This window comes from Nicotiana tomentosiformis, chromosome 8 (genome assembly GCF_000390325.3).
Source record: "Nicotiana tomentosiformis chromosome 8, ASM39032v3, whole genome shotgun sequence".
Classification (NCBI taxonomy): domain Eukaryota; kingdom Viridiplantae; phylum Streptophyta; class Magnoliopsida; order Solanales; family Solanaceae; genus Nicotiana; species Nicotiana tomentosiformis.
The window spans coordinates 81050848-81075293 of record NC_090819.1 but is presented as its reverse complement, the minus strand read 5'-3'; the positions used below and the strand labels follow the sequence as shown (position 1 = coordinate 81075293).

Below are 24446 nucleotides of genomic sequence, written 5' to 3'. Positions count from 1 at the left end.
TTCTATTAAATGTATTAACTTTTAACGACACTAAACAATAGTAATGCATGGACTTTTTAATCTTCCAGTAACTACACAAATTAACTCACTACGTATCCGTTTTCTTACATTTTTCAACAGTAATAACATTTATATATTAGTCTTTTGACTTCCTTTATTTTAAACTAGTAAATTTGTCCGCGATAGTGAAAACACACATATGGGTAAGTTATAATTGATTGATGTCATATAAAAGAAAGTCAATCTTTACTAACCAAATATTTGTTCATGATTTTACGATGAACTATTACCATGGATAAACAACCTGATAAATTATGACAATGGATAAACAACCTATTATAACCGGTAAAACTACACTAACAAGCTAAAGAATATATTAAACTGTCAGTGGAAGACCTTTCTCGGCCAAATTTACATAGAAGCAGCACTGTGAGATATAATCCTACCATGTCCCGATTGTCCATATGTGTATATAAATTAAAATTTTATCTTTACTCACCCGGAAGGGAAAGCTGAAACTTTAGATATACGTAATACCTTTAGCTTTATCTAAATGAAGCAAAGCGACTCCTTCGTCTTATTATACTATCAAAGAAACGAAATATTGTAAATAACAAATTTGAAAAATAAAAATTAAAAACACATACAGTACTATACTTTTGAAAAAGCTTTGAGAAATCAAAAGAAAACACTGATGAAGAATAACAAATCTTGTTTTTGTCTTCTTAGAGTGAAAAATGAAATAGGGAAAAGGGAGAAAAAAGGTTATACTTAGAAAACCTTTACATATGTAGAAAGTTCCTCATTGACTGTCATATCAAACCTTTGGTGCTTCTTCCACCTTGTCCCTGCCTCAAGAATACTGAATACAGACATATACTTTTTTTTAAAATTCAAATATATGTGTTTCAACAATATTGAACAATAATAATTAGAGTTGGACACATTAGAGTTAGTAGCAAAAAGACCGCGATAATCTAGGTTCAAGGTTGAAGGAACACCAATACAATTGTAGTACAGATAAAGCAATTGCAATACAGAAACTAAAGGCACAAATCATATGCAATAAGATAAATTTCCGAGGGAATAGTGTACTTCCGCAATATCTAAAAGCGCAGATCACAAGCAAATCCATTCCGTTATAAGATAAAAGCACCCATGATTATCTAATCTATAAATGAAGAGTGATGCAATAAGGATATATATAATTAAATAAATTTATGTGAAGTTAAATATGCTAGAAACTTAGTTAAAACCATCAAAAAAGGTTACAATAGCAGCATAATGTCAGTCCTAAGATGGCCAAAACAATATCTCAAAAGATAACTATAGAGTTGAAAATGCAACACTTTCCGACATATTTATGTTGATTCAGACTCTTTGAAACAAATTCGTTTCAAAGATATATAAATACAATGATACAAGCAAATTAAAGTGCAAAATGAAATAAAAAGAAACAGAAAAGAAAAGCATAAAACGTGCAACTCCTTTTGCGTTAGTTTTATAAAGAGTAAATTTAATAAGAAAATTCATCTAAGTTGAGTGACCATATGGAAAATTTACTCAAGAAAACATATGCCTCGTTTCACTTTATGTGTCTTGTCCTGTTGGCCCTGAAACACTCTTCTGATTCTTTTCCACACATCTTGATCTACCCTTCTTCCAAATCGTTTAATTTATAATTTTAGATTTTTCTCGTAGAGAACGAAAGAGAAAGATGAAGACAGTTCTTGACCGATAATCCAGAACAACCATCATTCTTTCTTTCCTATTATGTTTGTTTCTTTGTGCGGTGATCATACTAAGTAAAGCTTCAAGATAAAGGTTGACCATCTCTACATGGTTTTTGCTTTTATTGACGACTGTGGTTTTTTATAAATTTTTTCCACTATTGTCTTTTATCCTACTAAATATCCCGCACTCAGGACAAACACTGTGTATAAGCAAAATATAAAGGAAAATATCGCAAACATAGACGATGAAAAAAAAGCATGAAAGGAAGGATCGAAAGCAAAAAAGCAGTAGGAAAGCAGAGGAGATCATATTATAGCAATCCCAAACTTAAATCTTCCTCAATAATTGTGAAAAATTAAGAAAAACAGAGAAGATTTTGTGCTACTTAAAATATACTCCTCTTTTCAATCATAATAAAGTCTGGCGAAAACTTTCACCAAAATCTCTATATTTTGAGTCATTGTTCCTTACTCTGGCAAACCCTACGCAAAGACATTAAGTTTGATATAGGGTCCTAGACAAAAGAAAAACGAAATTTAATACAGACCTACATGAAATCAAATTCTACTAACCAAAGATGAAGCTCTGTACCTGTATGTTGGTCTTTCTCTGCTTTGGTGCGAATTGGAGGGCTGGTTTTGTTGAAACGGTGGTTTGTCTCTTTGTCCTGCAATTAAACCTTCATTGTTTGGATGAATTGAAAACGTGAAGAGGTTTGGAACGGCTGGTTTTTGAAACGGTGCTTTTTCGGTTTTATTTATTTACTAAAGAGCCGCAATTAAAGGCTGTTTTTTATAGGAAAATCTAAAAAATGGAGAAAAAAGATAAATAAGATTTCAAGTCAAAGAAGCATGCCACATCACCTACTCAAGGCCTTGCTTTATATATATATATATATATAGATTATAGAAGTTTACAATGATGCGTGACATCACTTGCCCCTTTCTCTTCTTTTTTTTTCTGACAAACTATTATCAATCAGAATCTTTTTCCTATATTAGAACATTGGTGATTTTATTTGATAATCTCATTCCATCTACAGCACACAATCAATTTGCAAAAGTCTTTTTTTTCTTTTTTTTTTATATCGGTCTTGTGACTGTTGTGGTAAAAGCTGCTCCTTGCCATATATATTTTTAGAGTGTTGTTATCATGAAACTGTACATCACATCCATAAACTTGTTTTCTACCTTGGAATTTGAAAGTTGAATGTCTAACCTTATTTACAATTTTGCAATAGTATGACACAAATGTTCGATTCAATAATTATTTTCTGCTTCTTTTCTTTTTAATATTGTTGTATTGAGCTTGGCTTCATTTCCTCATAAGGAATTTAACTTTTTATTTTATTTCTTCAAACTATGTATGCTAGCAACTCTAAAAACTAATTTTGGAATAAATAATTAAATTACGAATTTTATTGTCTCCATTATATGACGCTTTAAGAAATTACTTCTTGGCCTGCATTAATTGTAGTATCGAACTCATTATGAAACTTTTAAACATGCAAATTAAATATAAACTTGGATAATTTATATTGTTTTGTCTTTTTAGATCTGGAGGTAATATATTTATTTCATTTCACAATCTGAATGCAAATGGTTAATGGTTTATCTTAACTTTTCTTTATACCTGTAATTGAACTTTTACAATCCATATTTGAAGATATTCTTTCATCAAATGCATTTGAAAGCAATAATAATAAATAAAACAGAAGGCCGAAATATTTCTCATCATTGGCTTGTATTTTTTTGTAACTTGTTCTCTTACATGGACAACTGTATTTCGCTTTCAACAACGATATCAATGGGCACAACGAGAGTTTTGATTATGACAAACATCAAAATGGTAATACACCAACAACATTATTTATAAAACAGTACTATTAGCTATGTGAGACATGTTCATATCACATATTTCTCATCATTGGCTTGTATTTTTTTGTAACTTGTTCTCTTACATGGACAACTGTATTTCGCTTTCAACAACGATATCAATGGACACAACGAGAGTTTTGATTATGACAAACATCAAAATGGTAATACACCAACAACATTATTTATAAAACAGTACTATTAGCTATGTGAGACATGTTCATATCATATATTTGTACCAAATAACATCAGAATTAATTTTACTACACATTGTACCTAAGTAACTAAATTTTCCAACTTCACATATTCAAATAATGCCTAATTATTTTACATTCGACAATCAAGTCTGTTGAATCGGTTCACCATTTATCAGTTTGAACTTGTATTTTTCCCCTTTAAATTTAGTGCAAATCATCGCATATATACTCTAATATTATTTATATTATTTTAAAATATTAATATTAATTATCATACTATTCACGTGCAACACACGTGTCAACAAACTAGTTATCTTAAAAGTGATCACTCCATCTATTAAAAAGGTTGACAATAAAATTTCATTGGTATTTTGAATTAAGTGATATGTAGTGAATTGAGATGTTTATAAAAGAAATGACTTCCGTCATAATCGAGGAAGTCTTACCCCTTGTTTAATTTTTTTCTCTCTAGAGTAATAAAATAATAAATTAATACTCCTTCCATTTCAATTTATGTGAAGTCATTTGACTGGGCACGGAGTTTAAAAAAAAGAGAAGACTTTTGAACTTGTGGTGTAAAATGATGCACATATATTTTGTGTGGCTATAAATCATTGCATAAAGATAAATTGTTTCAAAATAAGGAAAGTGGTCATTCTTTTTGACACGGACTAAAAAGGAAATAGGTTCACATAAATTGAAACGGAGTGAGTACATAGATATCCTTATTTTTTGGCGAAATAGAGAAACTTATTCATTATTAAATAGGAACATTAGGATCCGGCACTGGTTGCCATCGATGACATTAGACTAAAGACTGCCGAAGCATAGGAGTTGCCAAGATGGACTAAATAAGTACCGTACCAAATGTCTTAGATAAAACACTTCCAGTGGAAATTTCAACATCAGGCCAAATAAACCTAAGGAGAAACATGGAAAGAGACAATAGCCAAAAGCTAGCTCATGATTAGGTGCATGCATCTCGTAATGAGACAATAATTCATTTTCCTAATGTACATAGAACACTTATAACCTCCCTTCTCCTTTCTTCTGCCCATGACTTCATATCTGGAGCAGGAGCATGGATAAAACAGATCGAGTACTAATAGATAAAACAAAAGTGGAAATGAGTCTGTGTCTGATCTGATATGATATGGATCTTTTACTTATAACTCAACCACAAAAGTTTGATTAATTATAAGGTAAGAATAGAGGCAGAGTTAGGATTTGAAGTGTATGAGTTCTAAATTTAAGATAGAATTGTGGCCTAAAACTAATATACAATAACAAGCAGACTAAAGAACGAGTACCGAAATTTAATATATATTTAAAAATTAATAATTACTTTATTTCAATTACACTCGACCAATTACTTTATTTAAAAAAAATAACATAAGAGGTCAACAATCGATCAAACAGAAAAGTTTAATCTGAAAACTTCTAAAGTCACTAATTTATTGAGGATGTTGGCTTCACTAAGAAAGTAAAAAATTAAAAACAAGAAAGTAGGACCACACACCTTGTCGGAAACTCGACTTTTTGAAATTTTGGGAAGCACAAAAGTACAAATTGACAAAGAGAATAAGGTTAAAATGTGGGACACCCCTATAATTAAAAATTAAAAATCAAATTTTTGTATAAATTATTAACACAAATATGAAATATAAGAGGGAAACAATGACAAAAAAGAACAGAAAAGAAGGAGAAATAAAGGAGAAATAATAGATACAGAGGTCACCCCTCAGAAGGGAGTAGAGTTGGACGGACAATTTCTTTCGATTTTTGATTTGGCAGAACCATAGCGTGATTTCTTTTTTTTATTTAGAGGAGCAATTTTTTTTATTGTTCAATTTGATTTATGTTTTTATTTCTTACAAATAAAACAAGGTACTAAGTCCTAATGAGCTTTTTTGTTACTAAGTCTTGATGGGTTTCTTGGTTTTGGACTTTGAAGACTCTTAATTAAGTTTGTGAATTTTCTTTTTTAAAAAGGAAAAGTTGTAAAAAAGTTAAGTTGCTTTCACGGAGAACTGAACCTGCGTCTTTCGACTCTGAACCCAGAACCTTGACCGATGAACCCAAAGCCATTTTGATAATGAGTTCGCCATATTATATTTATATAGGAACACAAAATGTTTCAACACATATACAGGGTTCGAGAAAAAGTCACTAGGTTCGCCTGAACCAACACTTACTATTGTAGCTCTGCCCTTGGGCGCGAATAACCCAAAAACATATAATATTAAGGAGACAATTACAACATAACCTATTCCTTCACCATAACATATATGAGAAAAGAAGAAGATGGACTAACATGATAAAGAAGAGCTCGTCAAGTCGCCAAAGATGCTTGCCACTCATTCATTTCCAACCATGAAAAGATGTTTTTGGTATAATATTACCCCTTTTTGCATGCAATGATGAAAGGCAAGTCATCCTTGGCTACTAAACAAAGAGAAACTCTTCTAATTCATGTAAGGCCTCTCCTCCTAACTTGGCTAGCTCCTCTTTTGGTTAATTATGCTGCTTAATTTGTTCGGTATTTATAGCGATACAAATATTATTCTTGCTAAATCTCAAGTATTTGTTCCTATGAAATATTTTTGTTCCTCTCTTATCTAAATAGTGGTCTTCTCTTCATCTTTGAATATATTCCTCTTCAGTCCAAGAAGAGCCTCTCTTTCTTTCTCTCTCTGTCATGCATAGACATATCATATATATTCGTCATTTGAAAGATTGACATAGAATGTCAACTAATATAAGCATATTATCTGATAGTGATAATATTCAGCAGTGAAATGTTCTTTAAAAAAAAAGAATAGAAACCAGTTTTCAGGGATTTTTCCTCTTCTTATTTAAAGAGAAGATTTCACACAATTTTATGACTCAAAACAATTTAAAAAGAAAAGAAAAGAGCAATTGAATCGAATTAGACCTTTTCCACGTGTGTAATGCACGTCTTTACCCTCTCAAATATTTGCCTCACAACCGCGGGTATTCTCAAACTCACTCTTTGTTAAGTGTTTCGCTCTTTTTCTCGTGTTTTTGTTTTGATTTTTCACATAATAAAAGTACTTATAGGATTCATTTTCCACATGACCCGCTAGTGACTTTGCGATATATAGAATCGTCCATGGGGTGGCAAACGGACGGGTCGGGTCGGATATGAGACGGGTCAAAAATGAGTAATGTAAAATCGAATAAATTATCCGATCCGGCCCATATTTATTACGGATAATTAAAAAACAGATTAACCGGCGGATAATGTAGATATATTATCCATGGCTTCTTGAATATGATCACTCTTGGGAGAATTCCTAATCTCCCAAACTTGAGAAACCCCCAATTTGAGGTTTTACAGATGTAAAAAGTTAAACTTATTAGTTATCTATTTTCTAAGTGAATAATATGGTTTTTATTTATATTTGACCCGTTTTAAAAAGTTCATTATCCAACCTATTTTTTAATGATTAATATGAATGAATAACTGTTTTCTTTTAACCATTTTGCCGTCCATAATCATGAGCTCCAAACTTTACAGAAATTTGTAAAATGACTCTTGAGGATGATTATTTGATTGGAAAACATAGAAGCTAACGGTTTATACATACTACTATGCTTTCGCAAATGTCTTTGGCGTTTATGCAACTTAGAAAAATAGATATTGATTCATTATTCATGAATGGGGGAATATTTGAATTTAAACTAAAGTATTCTGTTGTAGATAAATTTTACGCACTATACTAGAACTTAGTGCATAATTTTCGGTGTGCACTATTATCACGATCCAAAATTCAACTAGCCATGTTGGCACCTAACTCAACCTATTAGGTAAGCCAATTTACAAATATTTGATTCAAATAATATTTAACTGGCTCTATTAAACTCCTCAAGGACTGATAGTACAAATCATGAGCTTTTAAGATTAGAATTAACAAAAATTGGTATGAAATAAATACAACATCTGTTTGAAATGTACATAAACAAATTCTTATAAATCTAAAGCTACCATGAACAAGAGGCAACTATGACCGGAACACAGGTACATCTTCAAATCCAACTCCCGTCGATCACAGCAACATCAACATCCAATATCTGCACGCAAGGCGCAAGAGTGTAGTATGAGTACAATCGATTCCATGTACTCAATAAGTAACAAACCTAACCTTATGTTGAAAGTAGTGACGAGCTGAAACACAAGTCGGGGTCCAACACCAATAGCCAACAATATTTCATAACAATATAATTTAAAGCAGCACAAGTAATAATTCAACAATAACATGCTCAACTTAATCATGATTTCTGAAAATAGCTCTGCCTTTCAAGTGTATCAGTGAAAACTCAAGTCTTTTACCGGATTTGCCAAAAATATGAATAAGTTTGAAAACAGTAATTTTTTAAAAATTCCTTTCAATAATAAATAAGAGATTTCATTTTTTTTCCACATAGCCAGTGGAAAATGCATCAATATGCCCATATGCCAATATGTGTGAGAAGTCATGAATGACGTGATACCGTACAACATGAGAAAAATGCATCTCTATGCCTGTATGTCTAGTGTTCATGTCAATGCGATGCAACTCAGTGATAAAACCATATGCATACTCTCAAAGTATCATTTCACTCAGTCCTCCCAGTCACTCAGTCCTCATAGTCACTCAATCCTCCCAATCGCTCGGCACTCGCACTTAGTAGTTACCTGCACTCACTAGGGGTGTGTACTTGAGACCCCACAAAGGTCATATTGCTGTTGAATTATTTATTTTAAATTGAAATTTCATACTCGATCATGTTCATTCATTTCATATTATCTCTCACTCTCTGTTGCTATTTATTGATTCATCATATCATTATTTTGGGCTAGTTTCATGACATTGTGAGCCCGAGACTAGAGAGATTGATGACTGAGTGAGGCTGAGGGCCTGATTGTGAGGATAATTATAGGATCGGGCTGCACGCCGCAGGAGGCCATATTAGATTTATATACTTTATTATTATGTAGATCGGGGTTGCCCGCCTGTAGCAGGCCTTATTATGAGTTATCCATCCGGATACAGATATTGATACTATAACACGTGAGTTGTCCGTGCAGATTATAGCGCTTGGGCTGAAGGAGCCCATCCGGAATAGCCTCAGCATGATTTTTAATATGATTCTGAGCTCAATTTCTTTAACACATAAAACTACATAGAAAATGCTAAGAATATTTGACTACAAAATTTTACTAAACTAATTACATCACAATTTCTATAGTGCATGCTCGCACGCCCGTCAATTATCTATGTAGAATCTCGACCTTTAAAACTTTGCTTTGGAGCCAAAGAAAAAACCACTGTCAATTACTTACTTTTTGGTTATAACCTGAAGTTTGGTTCTCTTTTTCTTAAAAAGAAAATCAGTAGATGATATAATTACAAAGGTTCCACTATCGAAAAGACATTATATTATAGTTGAACCTCTCTATAATCGTCTTATTTATTTCGATACTTTTTTGACCTTCACGGCAATTGACTGTTATATATTTATTAATATTTGATATTTAAATTATATTTGACTATTATAGACAAAAAGTATCTCGAAAATAAATTTTTTATTTTTAACATTATAAAAGATTAAAAAATTATATAAAACTAAAATTTTTAAAAGATATACATTATTTCTCTAATTAAAAATTAAATAAAGACAATACATTATTAATAAATTCATAAGTAAATGTACAAAGATTTAAGCTCTAAGGGACACATTTTAAACCTACTTGAAAATTAAATATTCATTCAAGATTGATGAAAAATTCTATAATTGTAGCTTGTTTCATAGACTCCAATCTCTGAGCGGCGATATAGCACTTGAATTAACAAAGATTTGCGTTGAAACTTTCAGCAATGGGGTTTTCAATACAAGATGAGCAACTTTTGTCCAATGGAACTATATATGCAGATCTCTCAACCGGAATGACACTTTAGTTATGAAAGTATGTACTCACGAAATATTTTAAGTCATAAGCGGTGTATTATAGTTTCAAAAACAATTGGTCGAAATATCTAGGCCTATTATTGATAATTTTAGAGATTCTATTTCCATAAAATGTACTAAAAAGGACTATATATAGGTAAAATATAACATAAAGAATTAATACTGAAAAAAATAACTTTAAAAGTAAAATATTAATATATAAGATGGTTGTTATGCAGAGGTCTGATTGTACCTAATCATCTAATTTTTGCTAGCCAATTGAATAAGTGGCAGACTGGCAGGAAATTTAGTAGTTTAAAATTAATTTATGAAATTTATTTAACCCTTTTATTTATTTTTGTAAAGGAATAAGGGTGGATAAGATCTATGGCAAAACTACCGTCTGAGAAGCGAATAATTCTTAATTATAAGGTTAAATACATATACCTCTTAAACTTGTTTAAAAATTCCATATAGACACTTAAACTAAGCCAATGACCTATTAAACATCCATCTCTATTTGAACGGTACCTATTCGGCTATTAGACACAAAAAGTTGATTTGGCACAAAGAGTGATTTTCACCTAATATGAGCGCGTGGACCAGGTTAAAAAAAGAAGTTAAAACAGTCTTTCTTCTTCGCCAACTAAGTCAAACGTCGTTACTTCCCTCTAGCGTGTTTGGCCAAATTTTTCTAAGTTGAGAAATATTTGTTTTTCAAAGTTGGAGGCCAAGCTTTTACAAGAAAAAAAAGTGTTTTTGAATAAAAGCAGAAGTAGTTTTTGAGAAGTAGAAAAAGAACTATTCTTCTTCCCAGAAGCACTTTTTTAAGAAGCACTTTTGAGAAAAATATATTTAGAAGCAGTTTTTAAAAGCTTGGCTAAACACAAATTGCTACTTAGAAGTGCTTTTCAAATTAATTAGCCAAACACAAGCTGTTTTTCATCAAAAGTACTTTTAAAAAAAAAAAAATACTTCTCAAAATAAGTTGATTTTTTCATCTTGGCCCCAAACAAGCTATCAATATACGAAAATGCTCCATTTCTTTATCCTCAAAAATTACGATGGAATTTGAAATACCAAAACGGTATCTACTTATTAGTTTTTACTTACCCAATTACAGTTTGCTAAGTTTTATAAAATTAAATTAAATGTCGAAGTGCAAAATAATATAAGACAAAAAAGAAAACATCTTTGATCTACAACCAAGATAATGGACCTAGGCTTGTAACAATGGATGACTGCACTCGCAAGTGCACATACTTTTGGATCCTTTCATCCGTAAAACACTAAAACCTGATGTTGACCAGCTTTCCAGCCATATTTTTGAATCCCGCAGAAACTTAGCTAATCAACGGATAGAAACCTATTACACAAATTTCTCAAAGAGAACTTCAAGAATACACCGCGGACTGCTGTGGTGACTGGTGAGTTTATGCTATCGCGGGATGCAACTGCAATCTGTGGGGTCCATCCCATGATTTAAGGCCTTTGATAAAGATTTCTAAGTCTTTTTCAGCTACCATTTTTGAATTGTCAACAATTGAAGGAAAATGTCAAATATAGTAGGCGTGAGAGAGTGAGGCTCTGCCTATAAAAGGAGAGCTTCGACTCTCATCTCAACACACCAATCTCAAAGGAAATATATATTTGAGAGTTAGAAAGAAAGAGTGAGGTTTCACAGATATGGTATAAGAAAATAATCTGTGAGAAAAATAGGGAGTGAGCGATATTGTAGTAAGGTAGGAATATCAAAAGAGAGTTATTTCTTTTGAGTGTTGTAGTTGTCTTTGGAGTATTTTACTTGGACCTACAAAGTGTAAAATTCTTTGCTATAGTGATATCAGTTGCTCCTCTAGGGGCCGTGGTTTTTTCCCTTATTCAAAAGGGTTTTCCACGTAAAAATCTTGGTATCGTTGTTACTCTTTTATTCTTGTTAATTACCGTATCTCGGTATTACGTTATTATTCCGCTTTTATTACCGTGAATATTATTTCTGTAGGGGATTTATTCCCAACAACTGGTATCAGAGCACAGGTTCTGCTCGCTCACAGAAGTACTATTCAATGTCGGTAGCAAAATTCAACGGAGATAATGGTTTCTCAACATGGCAAAGAAGGATGAGGGATCTGCTCATCCAACAAGGATTACACAAGGTACTAGATGCTGAAGCCAAAAAGCCTGATACCATGAAAGCTGAGGATTGGGCTGACTTGGATGAAAGGGCTGCTAGTGCATTCAGGTTGCACTTATCAGATGATGTCGTAAATAACATCATTGATGAAGATACCACACGTAGAATTTGGACAGGTTGGAAAGCTTATACATGTCCAAAACGCTGACAAAAAAATTATACTTGAAGAAGCAACTATACGCCCTACACATGGGTAAAGGTACGAATTTTTTGTCATATTTAAATGTGTTTAATGGACTAATCACAAAGCTCGCCAATCTCTGAGTGAAAATCGAAGAAGAAGATAAAGCCATCTTGTTGTTGAACTCGTTGCCATCTTCATACGATAATTTGGCAACAACCATCTTGCACGGCAAGACTACAATTAAGTTGAAAGATGTCACATCGGCTCTTTTACTCAATGAGAAGATGAGATAGAAGCCTGAAAATAAAGGACAGGCTCTCATCACAGAAGGTAGAGGCATGAGTTATCAAAGAAGTTCGAGCAACTATGGCAGATCCAGAGCTCGTGGGAAGTCTAAGAACCGATCTAAATCAAGAGCCAGAAATTACTACAATTGTGATCAACCGGGTCACTTCAAAAGAGATTGCCCAAATCCAAGGAAGGGCAAAGGTGAAAGCAGTGGCCAGAAAAATGATGACAACACAGCCACCATGCTTCAAAACAATGATAATGTTGTCCTCTTTATAAATGAGGATGAGGAATGCATGTACTTGTCAGGTCTAGAGTCGGAATGAGTGGTTGATATAGCAGCATCTTACCATGCCACAAGAGATCTTTTTTGTAGATATGTAGCAGGTGATTTCGGCACTGTGAGAATGAGTAACACAAGTTACAGATCGGTGACATTTGTATCAAGACAAATGTTGGATACACATTGGTTCTAAAGGACGTGTGACATGTACCTGATTTGCGGATGAACTTGATATCGGGAATTGCTTTAGACCGGGATGGATAGAGAACTATTTTGCAAATCAAAAGTGGAGAATCACCAAGGGATAATTGGTGATTGCAAAGTGAGTTGCTCGTGGCACGTTGTACATGACAAATACAGAAATATGCCAAGGTGAATTGAACGCGACACAAGATGAGATTTTTACAGATTTGTGGCACAAACGATTGGGTCATATGAGCGAGAATGGATTGCAGATTCTTTCCAGAAAATCACTCATTTCTTATGCCAAATGTACAATGGTAAAATCTTGTGATTTCTGTTTATTTGGTAAGCAGCATAGAGTCTCATTTCAGACATCGTCTGAAAGAAAATTAAATATGCTTGATTTAGTATATTCTGATATTTGTGGTCCAATGAAAATTGAATCGATGGGCGGTAACAAATTTTTTGTTACTTTTATTGATGATGCTTCACGAAAATTATGGATTTATATTTTTAAAACCAAAGATCAGGTGTTTCAAGTTTTCTAGAAGTTTCATGCTCTGGTGGAAAGGGAGACATGCCAAAAGCTAAAGCATCTCCGAAGTGACAATGGAGGTGAGTAAACTTCAAGGGAATTTGAAGAGTACTGTTCGAGCCATGGGATCAGACATGAAAAGACAGTTCTTGGAACCCCACAACACAATAGCGTAGCCGAAAGGATGAACCGCACCATTGTGGAGAAGGTGAGAAGCATGCTCAAAATGGCTAAATTGCCTAAGTCATTCTGGGGTGAAGCAGTTCAGACAGCCTATTACCTGATCAATAAGAGTCCATCAGTTTCGTTGGCGTTTGATATCCCAGAGAGAATTTGGACCAACAAAGAGCTGCCCTACTCGCATCTGAAGGTGTTCGGTTGTAGAGCTTTTGCACATGTACCAAAGGAGCAGAGAACAAAGCTGGATGTTAAATTTGTTCCTTGCATATTCATCAGATATGGATATGAAGAGTTTGGATATAGATTGTAGGATCCTGTAAAGAAGAAGGTCATCATAAGCAGAGATGTAGTCTTCCAAGAAAGTGAAGTTAGAACTGCTAATGATATGACAGAGAAGGCCAAGAATGGTATAATTCCTAACCTTGTTACTCTTCCTTCTACTTCTAACAATCCCACAAGTGCAGAAAGTAGGACCAACGAGGTTGTCGAGCAGGGAGAGCAACCTGGTGATGTTATTAAGCAGGGGGAACAACTTGATGATGATGTCGAGAAAGTGGAGCACCCCACTCAGGAAGAAGAACAACCTCAACCTTTGAGGAGATCAGAAAGGCCAAGGGTAGAGTCATGCAGGTACCCTTCCACAGAGTATGTCCTCATCAGTGATGACGGGGAGCCAGAAAGTCTTAAGGAGGTGATGTCCCATCCAGAAAAGAACCAGTGGATGAAAGCCATGCAAGAAGAGATAAAATCTCTATAGAAAAATGGCACGTAAAAGCTGGTTAAACTTCCAAAGGGTAAAAGACCACTCAAATGCAAATGGGTCTTTAAACTCAAGAAAGATGGAAATGGCAAGCTGGTCAGATACAAAGCTCGATTGGTGGTAAAAGGCTTCAAGCAGAAGAAAGGTATTGATTTTGATAAAAATTTCTCACCTGTTGTCATAATGAGTTATATTCGAACAATCTTGAGCTTAGCAGCTAGCCTAGATCTTGAAGTGGAGCAGTTGAACGTGAAAACTGCATTTCTTCACGGAGATTTGGAAGAGGATATCTATATGGAGCAGCCAGAAGGATTTGAAGTAGCTGAAAGGAAACACATGGTGTGCAAACTGAATAAGAGTCTTTATGGGTTGAAGCAGGCACCAAGGCAGTGGTACAAGAAGTTTGACTCATTCATGAAAAGTCAAACTTACACAAAGACATATTCTGATCCATGTGTATACTTCAAAAGATTTTCTGAGAATAACTTTATTATATTGTTGTTGTATGACATGTTAATTATAGGAAAAGACAAGGGGCTGATCGCAAAGTTGAAAGGATATTTGTCCAAGTCATTTGATATGAAGGACTTGGGCCCAGCACAACAAATTCTGGGTATGAAGATAGTTCGAGAGCGAACAAGCGGAAAGTTGTGGCTGTTTCAGGAGAAGTACATTGAACGTGTACTGGAACGCTTCAACATGAAGAATGCTAATCTAGTCAGCACACCTCTTGCTAGTCATCTAAAGTTGAGCAAGAAGATGTGTCCTACAACAGTGGAGGAGAAAGGGAACATGGCTAGAGTTCCTTATTCTTTAGCAGTCGGAAGCTTGATGTACGCAATGGTATGCACCAGACCTGATATTGCTCATGCAGTTGGTGTTATTAGCAGATTCCTTGAAAATCCTGGAAAGGAACTTTAGGAAGCAGTCAAGTGGATACTCAAGTACCTAAGAGGTACTGTAGGAGATTGCTTGTGTTTTGAGGATCAGATCCAATCTTGCAGGGCTATATATGCTGATATGGCAGGTGATCTTGATAATCGTAAATCTACTATAGGATACCTGTTCACATTTTCAGGGGGAGCTATATCATGGCAATCAAAGTTGCAGAAGTGTGTTTCACTCTCTACAACTGAAGAAGAGTATATTGCCGCTACTGAAGCTGGCAAGGAGATGGTTTGGCTGAAATGGTTCCTTCGAGAGATTAGATTACATTAAAATGAGTATGTCGTCTATTATGACAGTCAAAGTGCAATAGACCTGAGCAAAAACACCATGTATCATGCAAGGACGAAGAATATCAACGTGAGATATCACTGGATTCGAGAAAGGATAGAGGATGAATCTATGCAGGTCAAGAAGATCCATACAAGTGAGAATCTTTTGGATATGCTGACCAAGGTAGTACCAAGAGATAAGTTTGAGCTATGCAAAGAACTTGTCGGCATGCACTCAAACTAGAATCTCCGGTGTTACCTCCTTAATGTGAATGGGACTGGGGGGAGATTTGTGGGGTCCATACCATGATTTAAGGCCTTTGATAAAAGCTTCTAAGTCTTTTTCTTTGAATTAGCAGCCACCGTTTCTGAATTGTCAAAATTGAAGGAAAATGTCAAATATAGTAGGCGTGAGAGGGTAAGGCTCTGTCTATAAAAGGAGATCTTCGGCTCTCATCTCAACACACCAATCTTAGAGGAAAAATATATCCAAGAGTTAGAAAGAAAGAGTGAGGTTTCACAGAAAGGGTATAAGAAAATAGTCTGTGAGAAAAATAGAGAGTGAGCAATATTGTAGTACGATGGGAATATCAAAAGAGGGTTATTCTTTTGAGTGTTGTAGTGATCTTTGGAGTATTTACTCGGACCTACAAAGTGTAAAATTTCTTGCTATAGTGATATCAGTTGCTTCTCTCGGGGCCGTAGTTTTTTCCCTTATTCAAAAGGGTTTTCTACGTAAAAATCTTTTGTGTCGTTGTTACTCTTCTATTCTTGTTAATTACCGTATCTCGGTGCTACATTATTATTCTAATTTTATTACTGTGAATATTATTTTTGTAGAGGATTTATTCCCAATAACTGGTATTAGAGTACAGGTTCTGCTCGCTCACAAAAGTATTATTCACTATCAGTTGAAATTGAAGAAGATAACGAGCCTAGCTCCGAACTCCACGTCTTCTAAAGCATAAATGGGAATAATAAAAAAGTGAAATAAAGCTGTTAATTGTAGAGCAAAATATTAAACTATATCCTTTTTTGTATAGAATGTTTCTTGTCTTTACAATGGCTGTTAAGCCTTCTATTTATAGCTCTACCTAGAAAAATAAGATCCTATAATCAAGCCCCTTTTAAATGGTAATAAAAGAGTCATTGATTTGTATGTAACTGTCGACCTTGAATGCAAATATTCTCTACAACGGTCGCTCATTTATTGTTAATAAATATTCTCCCGTTGAATATTTTCCGATGACAGACCCATTGAACTTCTACTGCCAACTACGCTCCCTTCGAAATTTGCCCGGTATCGATTACATTCGATGTATCCGGTATTAGTTATTTTCTGACTTGCCCTTTGCCTAACTTTGGTTCCACCTGTCATGTTACTATTCGACCATCCGTTGTAAACCAATTTTATCCCATACATATAGTCCTACTACTTTTCGGTGACATATTTTAGTGTTATCGGAAAGTTGATGAAGATTCCTTTCTTGGTGGGAAAATTCCTTAACAATCTCTGATCCTTGAAAGGACGCATGTCTTCTCGCATTTAATACCCCAAACACGTGTTGCCCCATGATTTAACAATTATTTTCGTTAGTTTTCGAGGTAATCATGAACACGATATTTGCCGTTTATAACTTCCATACTCAACATTTTCACTTCTTCACATTTACAACATTCATAAGCCTTTCTTGCTCTTTGCATCTGCTTAGAAACGTTTCTATCTTCTTCAACTATCTCAGCAAGAATTTTACTGAGCTTTTGTTACCATGGCTTCTTTCACTTCTTTCTTCGAAAACACTGGTCTTCTCTTTGGTGGAGGCCCAAAGAAAAACAATGACAAGGAGATTGATATCGATTCTGATCCTCCCACTGTTAGCACCATCATACCACATTATCTCATCATTGGGAATGATTTTCAAGAGAAGGCTCCTTTTGCATCTTCACGGACTTGGCAAGTTAGTGGGTATCGCTCCTCCATTCGCCCTTCTAGTATCCCAACTGTGAAGGAGGACTGCAACTGCTCTAATATTGAAATCCTTGCCCGGGATATGATAGATCAGGTTACTTTCTCCAAGGAGGGGTTTACGTATGTCTATATGTACCCCTTTACCTTGGGTCCATTCTCCCTGGGGTCGAGAGTAGGGCTCGACCCAATAATTTTGGAGTCTTGTCACCGATATCAGGTCAGCTTAGCGCAAGTAGGCCCATGTATATAAAGGACGGTGGCCTGCCTTCGCCAACTGTGCAGGAAGACCGGGAAAACCATAACTCTTGCACATATAATGAACCTTTACTCTCCCAAAAGTTTTCGTGGGGGAGTAATAAATTTTAGCAAGTGTGGTCACCACACTCTTCTCACCAGCGTAAACGATAACAACGATTGTGGATGGATGAAACGATTCATCATCATTGCAACCAGGGACATCTTTTCGGCCACAACTCCAACTTTTCCCGAGTCGTGGAATAACTTTCGTAAGTTTTCGATCATTCACTTCCTTCCTTCGTGAAAAGATTATTTTCCGTTGTTACTGATTTTCTCGTTTCTGTCATTTCAGCTACCCGAAGGGAACCACCATGGGTTCAAGGCCTGGACTAGTGGCTTCAGAAAATTCTAGAAATCACGACTCCAGAATTCTACCGGTGGAAGGAAATGGCCCCCAAAATATGGGTGGAAGTACAAACACCATGGTAATACAAGTCACTCTTTCCCTTATCTTCATTCGGACACAAGAAATCTATTGAATAGATAAATTGCTAACTTTATTTTTGCTTGATACAGGGATTCCGAGGGGCTCTATCGTCTGCCCCGAAGTAGACGTCTTAGTTGACCCTGAAGACGCCAGGAGGGTGCTGCAAAATGCCCTTGCCCGAAGCAAAATTCGAGGATCTGCTTCTAGTGAGGATGCCTCTTCTCGGATTCTCCATCCCAAGGACAAGAAATTGAAGAAAAAATGCCCCTCTTTGGCTGGGACTTAGGAGAAGAGAGAAAAGAAAATGTCATCCGAGCTGGCGACATTGGTCCTCTTGATGAAGGGGAAGCCAGTGATAAAAATACTTCCCTTCAAAAGAGAAAAATATCTTCATCAACTCAACCGGATGCTTAGCCGGGAGAGATTCAAAACCCGACGTCAGATGAAGTTAAGGCCCTTTGGGGTGAGATGTGCTTGGTCGAGAATGCCGATTCTCGCTTTCCGACCCCCATTGTTGCCTCAGGTCCAAGGAGTTCGGACCCTGGGCCTCTTCTGCCTCTAACCACTAAGCAAATAACAATTAATACTTCTTCTGCCACCGCTGCTTCTTCACCTTCCACACCGATGAGTTCACGCCCATCGACACTAGTTGCACCTTCGCCACTAGCAACAACTACATCTCATCCACCGGTACCATCTGAACAAGAGAGGGATGCTTGTCCCTATTGGTCTCCCGACTATGGGAACTTGGGGAGCAACTATGTTGTACCTTCTCTAAAAAACCCAAGGGAGGCGAAACGCCACTCTTTCAATTTTACAGGATTGTCACGTCCTTTCAAGGCCGGTGGAGCTCGCCAATTAAATAAAGACACTAGTTTCGGCAAAAAATTGGAAGAAAATGCGCTACCTTTCTGGGGAGTGTTTGATAAACAATGCAATGCATAACACGGCGCAGGTACCGTACTAGTTTCCTCGTATTTTCTTTTCTGCTTACATGTTGCAATGATAATCCTAATTTCAACCTTCTATTTTAGGCCAACTTTCTCCCTTCTGAGAGTCTGCAGAGATTGATCCTTGATAAACAAGGACTTGTTTTCGAGCGGTATCAATTCTTAGCTAAAAGGAACCAGCTTGTCGTGTGCCTCCTGGTGCTGGAGGTAAAAGCCGCAAAGATGAACGAGCTTGAGGCCCGGTTGCAGCAGAGCGAGCAAGATAAAATGGCCCACAACCATGAATCTACTCAATTACATGAAAAACTTCAAGATGCTAAGGCTAAGTGGGTCGAGCTCCATGACGATGTGCTTGCTGCTGCCGAGCGCGAGTCTGCCTTCGAGGAGCAGATCAATAATTTGAAGGCAGACTTAAGCTCCAAAACCGAGGAGGCCAATGTTGTTGAGGAAAAGAGGGCCTGAATGGAAGAGAGGCTTAAGAGGTCATGTACCAAAATCGGCTTCACTCAAGTTGAGCTCGACGCCCGCCTCCGTGCTATGAAATCTAAAAGAAAAGAGCTTCATGCCAAAATCGATAAACTTTAGGATAAACTCCAAGACCAAGAGGATTCCCTAGTCTCTGAAAAGACATATTCCATATACCATATGAAGAGGAAGACCTTGGAGGAGGCCAAAGTGGGTATCGCCAACATAGACCATTGTATTGCCTAGGCCCGAGAACTGGAGTTATCTGCTCACCAAAATCTTCTTGTTCGGCCCGTTACGAGTAACTCCTCGAGTACTGGTTCCGAGTACTTGAGAATCGAAGGGGATACTGAAGAAGATGAAGGTCCTGAACCGGTAGTTTTGAATCCGCCTTCCTCTACCGGGGAAATGTAGATCCATCTCTCCCTTCGGGTTTTGGCAGCAATGATGTATATCTTCTTCTTATTTTGTTTCTTTTTCTTTTCTTTTTTTATATTTTGTAACTGTGTCAAATCTTTCACCGAGTTTGTCACCTGATAAATAAGTAAAGAATGTTTTTGCTTAAGTGTTGTGCAAAAATATTCCTTTTGTGTTTAGTCGATTAAAGCTTCAAGTATATTTTCATCCGATAGCTTTTGATTCGGGGTATAAACTCTTCCAGAATCTACCCTTTACTATGAGGGTTTCATAAGAAAGGGCCCTTATCTTTATGGTGCTCTTGAAGAGGACGTCTCATGTTCATTCTAGTACAAGAATTTGAAGTTTTAGTTAACTTTCAAACCATAAAATTAACTCATCATTTAGACAAGAAATAAGATAAAAATAAAAGGACTTTATTTTATTCCTTCTATCTTTAAAAGTACATAAGCATTTATTTGCTAAAATAAAATTGCCAATACATGTGGCTAACTTTTACAACTTATTTTTATGGGCTGATCGTGCAGTCCTCGGCCTTGATGAGACATTATTGATCTCGGTTCTAACAATCCTCGATGTGCGTGACACTTTTGGTGTCGTATCAGATATTATATCCCCCCTAGTGTTCGAATATGAAGCATGCAGATTCGAATACTTGAAGTCTTGCTTCATCGATGGAAACAACTTGTGAATGATTAAGTAATCCTTATTTAGTGATGGAAGGAAAAGCTTGCCATCATACCAAAGATTATTTAACCATACACATAGCTATTTACCATCGATGTGAAAGTTTTCGTGCCATGATATCTAAAGGTCTTTCCTTTGCCGATGACACTCCCTTCTTAGTATGTTTTTCGTTACTGCCTCATTAAAAACCTTGCTAGAAAAACTCGATTGGGACAAAAACTAGACGAAGGGAAAAAGAGTATAGCATATACTTTCAGTATTGGTAGGACCTATCAGCAATAATACCTTTTGAGGTGAGTCACATTCTAATTGCTGGAAAATTTGACTCCATCTTGATTTTCCAACTCGTACGACCCTTTACCGGTGATAGCCAAAACCCAGTAAGGACCTTCCTATGTTGGTCCCAACTTCCCGGCATTGACTTTTCGAGTGCTCTGAGTCACCTTTCTCAAAACCAAGTCTCCTACCTTAAAGTAACGGAGATTGTCCATGTGATTATAATATCTTTCCATCCTTTGATTTTGAGCCACCATCCTCACGTATGCCAAGTACCTATGTTCATCGAGCAAGTCCAGCCTCACCAGCAACGCTTTATTATTTGCTTCTTCATTTGTTCGGGAAAATCGTAAAGTCGGCTTCCCCACTTCCACCGGTATCAGAGCTTCCGCAGCATACACGAGAGAGAAAGGTGTTTATCCCGTGCTCGACTTCGCCGTTATCCGATATACCTATAGTACTCCAGCTAGCTCATCGGGCCATTTGCCCTTAGCATCTTCTAACTTCTTTTTCATGTTCTGAATAATTACCTTATTGGTTGATTCCGCCTGCACATTAGCACTTGGATGGTATGGTGAAGATGTAGTTCTCTTGATTTTCAATCCTTCCAAAAATTTGGCGACTTTTGAGCCTACGAATTGAGGCCTGCTGTCACAAGCAATTTTCTTCAGTATTCTAAATCGGCAGATTATGTGGTCCCATATGAAGTCCACCACTTCGCGTTCATCGATCTTTTGGTAAGGACCTGCTTCAACCCATTTAGTAAAGTAGTCAGTTAAAACTAAAAGAAAACTTACCTTTTCCGGGACCCAGTGGTAGAGGACCAACTATGTCCATTCCCCATTTCATGAATGGCCATGTGGACAACATCTAATTCAAGGGTTCTTCTGGTTGGCACACCAACTATGCATGGCGTTGACATTTATCAAACTTCTGAATAAACGTCTTTGTGTCCTGGTCTATCTGAAGCCAATAGTAACCTGCCCTAATCAACATTAGCACTAACGAGTGTGCACCATAATGGTTCCCGCAAATTCCTTCGTGGACTTCCCTCATCACATAGTCCGCCTCTGAGGCCCCCAGACACCGGGCCAATGGTCCTTGGTATGATTTTCTATATAAATGCCCATCCACGATGGCAGTAGCGATTTGCTTTGGTACATAGTGCCCGGGACGCCTCAGATCTTCGGGTAATTTACCATGCCGAAGATACTCGATGAACTTGTTCCTCCAGTCCCAGACTAAGTTGGTTGAATTGACTTCGTAGTAACCGTCCACATCCATTATCGAATGTAGAAGTTGGATGACAGTACCAGAGTCAGATCCTTTCATTTCTGTGGATGACCTTAAATTAGCCAGTGCATCTGCTTCCACATTCTCCTCCCTCAGAATGTGGATGATAGACCATTCCATGAATCACGTAAGTAATGCCTAAACCTTGTTCAAATATTTTCGCATGCGCTCTTCCTTTGCGTTGATAATCCCATACACTTTGTCTACTACCAGCTGGGACTCGCATTTTACTTCGATGACCTCAGAGCCTAGTCCCTAGGCTAGTTCAAATCCTATAACCAAAGACGAATACTCAGCTTCATTGTTAGTTAACGGAATAGTTTTAATGTCCTACCTCATGGTTTCCCCGAGGGCGTGATTAGAACTAACCCGAGACCAGACCTTTTTGCATTGGAAGTTCTATCTGTAAATAAGGTCCAAACTCCCTATGCCTTTTCCGACACAGAACTGCTTCCTTAGCAGCCAGGGGCATTAATCCGGGACTAAAATCGGCCACAAATTCGGCCAGAACTTGTGACTTGATCGCATTCATGACCTTGTACTCAATGTCGAATTCACTAATCTCGAATGCCCATTTAGCCAAACGGCCTGACAATTCAAGCTTGTGAAGGACATTCCTCAAAGGAAAAGTTGTCACAACGACAATATAAGATTGTGGCACCGGAAATAAGGCCTAAGCTTTCGAGAGGCGACTACGAGAACTAAGGCCAGCATTTCGAGGTGCGAATAGCGAGTCTTTGCTCCTGAAAGTATATTACTAACATAATAAATGGAAAATTGTGTACATTCTTCCTCTCTGACCAAAACTGCATATACTGATACCTCCAAGACCACTAAATATATCAACAATTGTCACCCTCCCCTGGTTTGATAGTAACGGGGGGCTAGACAAGTAGGGGTGTACATAGGTCGGGTTGGTTCGAATTTTTCAATTATCAAACCAAACCAATGGTGTCGGGTTTTTAAATTTATAAACCAAACCAGACCAAGTAAGTCGGGTTTTTCAATCTCGGTGTTTTTCGGGGGTTTTGGATTTTTTCGGGTTTTGTTTCTGGTAAAGTCTTCATAGCATAAAATATGTAACTTGTGCTCCAAATATTTCTTAAGTCCTAGTAAAATACAACTATATATAACGTATTTTTCAATAAACTAACACAATAATATGAGATAAGTCATAGCATTATACTAAAATATTCAATAACATAGATAAAATTACATAAAATAAATATTGCTAATTAATAAGCATAATAAAAACTAACATAATCTAAAAATACAACATAGGCCATGCTAAAATAAGTATAGCTAATAAGTACTAATATTAATTACATAACTAAGAACTAAAGAAAAAGATAAACTAAGTTATGCATTTTCATTATAAACTAGTGTAAAAATAAAATAATTATCCAACAATATCGTCATTTCTAGTATTGAATTGAATTTTTTTTGTTAGCATTAGTATTGTTTCGAACTTTGTTTGAGTTACTACATTTATGGGCTATAAAATTTATTTACCATTCAAGAATTTTCAATCTAAACTTGAATAATACGTTAAAAGATAAAACTGTGAAAATGTTTAAGAAATATTTCTAAATTACATAACAATAAATATTTATATGTATAAAATATTTTTAAAAATTATATAAATATACTATCGGGTTGGTTTGATTTCGGTTTGACTTTTTTTAGTTAAAACCAAACCAAACCAATTATGGTCGGGTTTTATTTTTCAATACCAAACCACATCGGGTTTTTTTCGGTTTGACTCGAATTATCAGTTTGATGTGGTTTATTGGTTTTCTTTGTACACCCCTATGGACAGGTATATTTTTAGGTTTTTAAGTGCATGTTTTCATTCCGAAGTCCATGAAAAATCGTTCTTCTTTTTCAAAAGTGAAAAGAAGTGATGGCACTTTTCTAAGGATCTTGAGTTGAATCTGCTTAGAGCCGCCAACCTCCCGGTTAGCCTCTGTACTTCCTTCACACTCGTTAGTTGGTCCAGAATGTCTTTAATAGCTTTGATGTTATCGGGATTTACCTCGGTCCATCTTTGTGAAATCAGGAATCCCAAGAACTTACCGGAACTAACCCCGAACGCGCATTTCTTCGGGTTGAGTTTTATGTTATGCTTCCTCAGAACGTCGAAT

General features: G+C 36.1%; 1 protein-coding gene and 1 long non-coding RNA gene across 2 annotated transcripts; both read right to left on the bottom strand.

Moving 5' to 3' along the window:
- Window positions 1-2020: 2020 nt before the first annotated feature.
- Window positions 2021-2546, bottom strand: LOC104093862 (uncharacterized). The gene is made up of 2 exons (XR_685735.4): window positions 2326-2546; window positions 2021-2248 (listed from the first exon to the last, which is right to left on the bottom strand). It is a non-coding gene; the product is annotated as an uncharacterized lncRNA (long non-coding RNA).
- A 19366-nt stretch (window positions 2547-21912) lies between these two features.
- LOC138897729 (uncharacterized) lies at window positions 21913-22422 on the bottom strand. The gene has a single exon (XM_070183737.1). It carries the CDS (start codon window positions 22420-22422, stop codon window positions 21913-21915), a length of 510 nt encoding a protein of 169 aa, XP_070039838.1.
- Between the last annotated feature and the right edge of the window lie 2024 nt (window positions 22423-24446).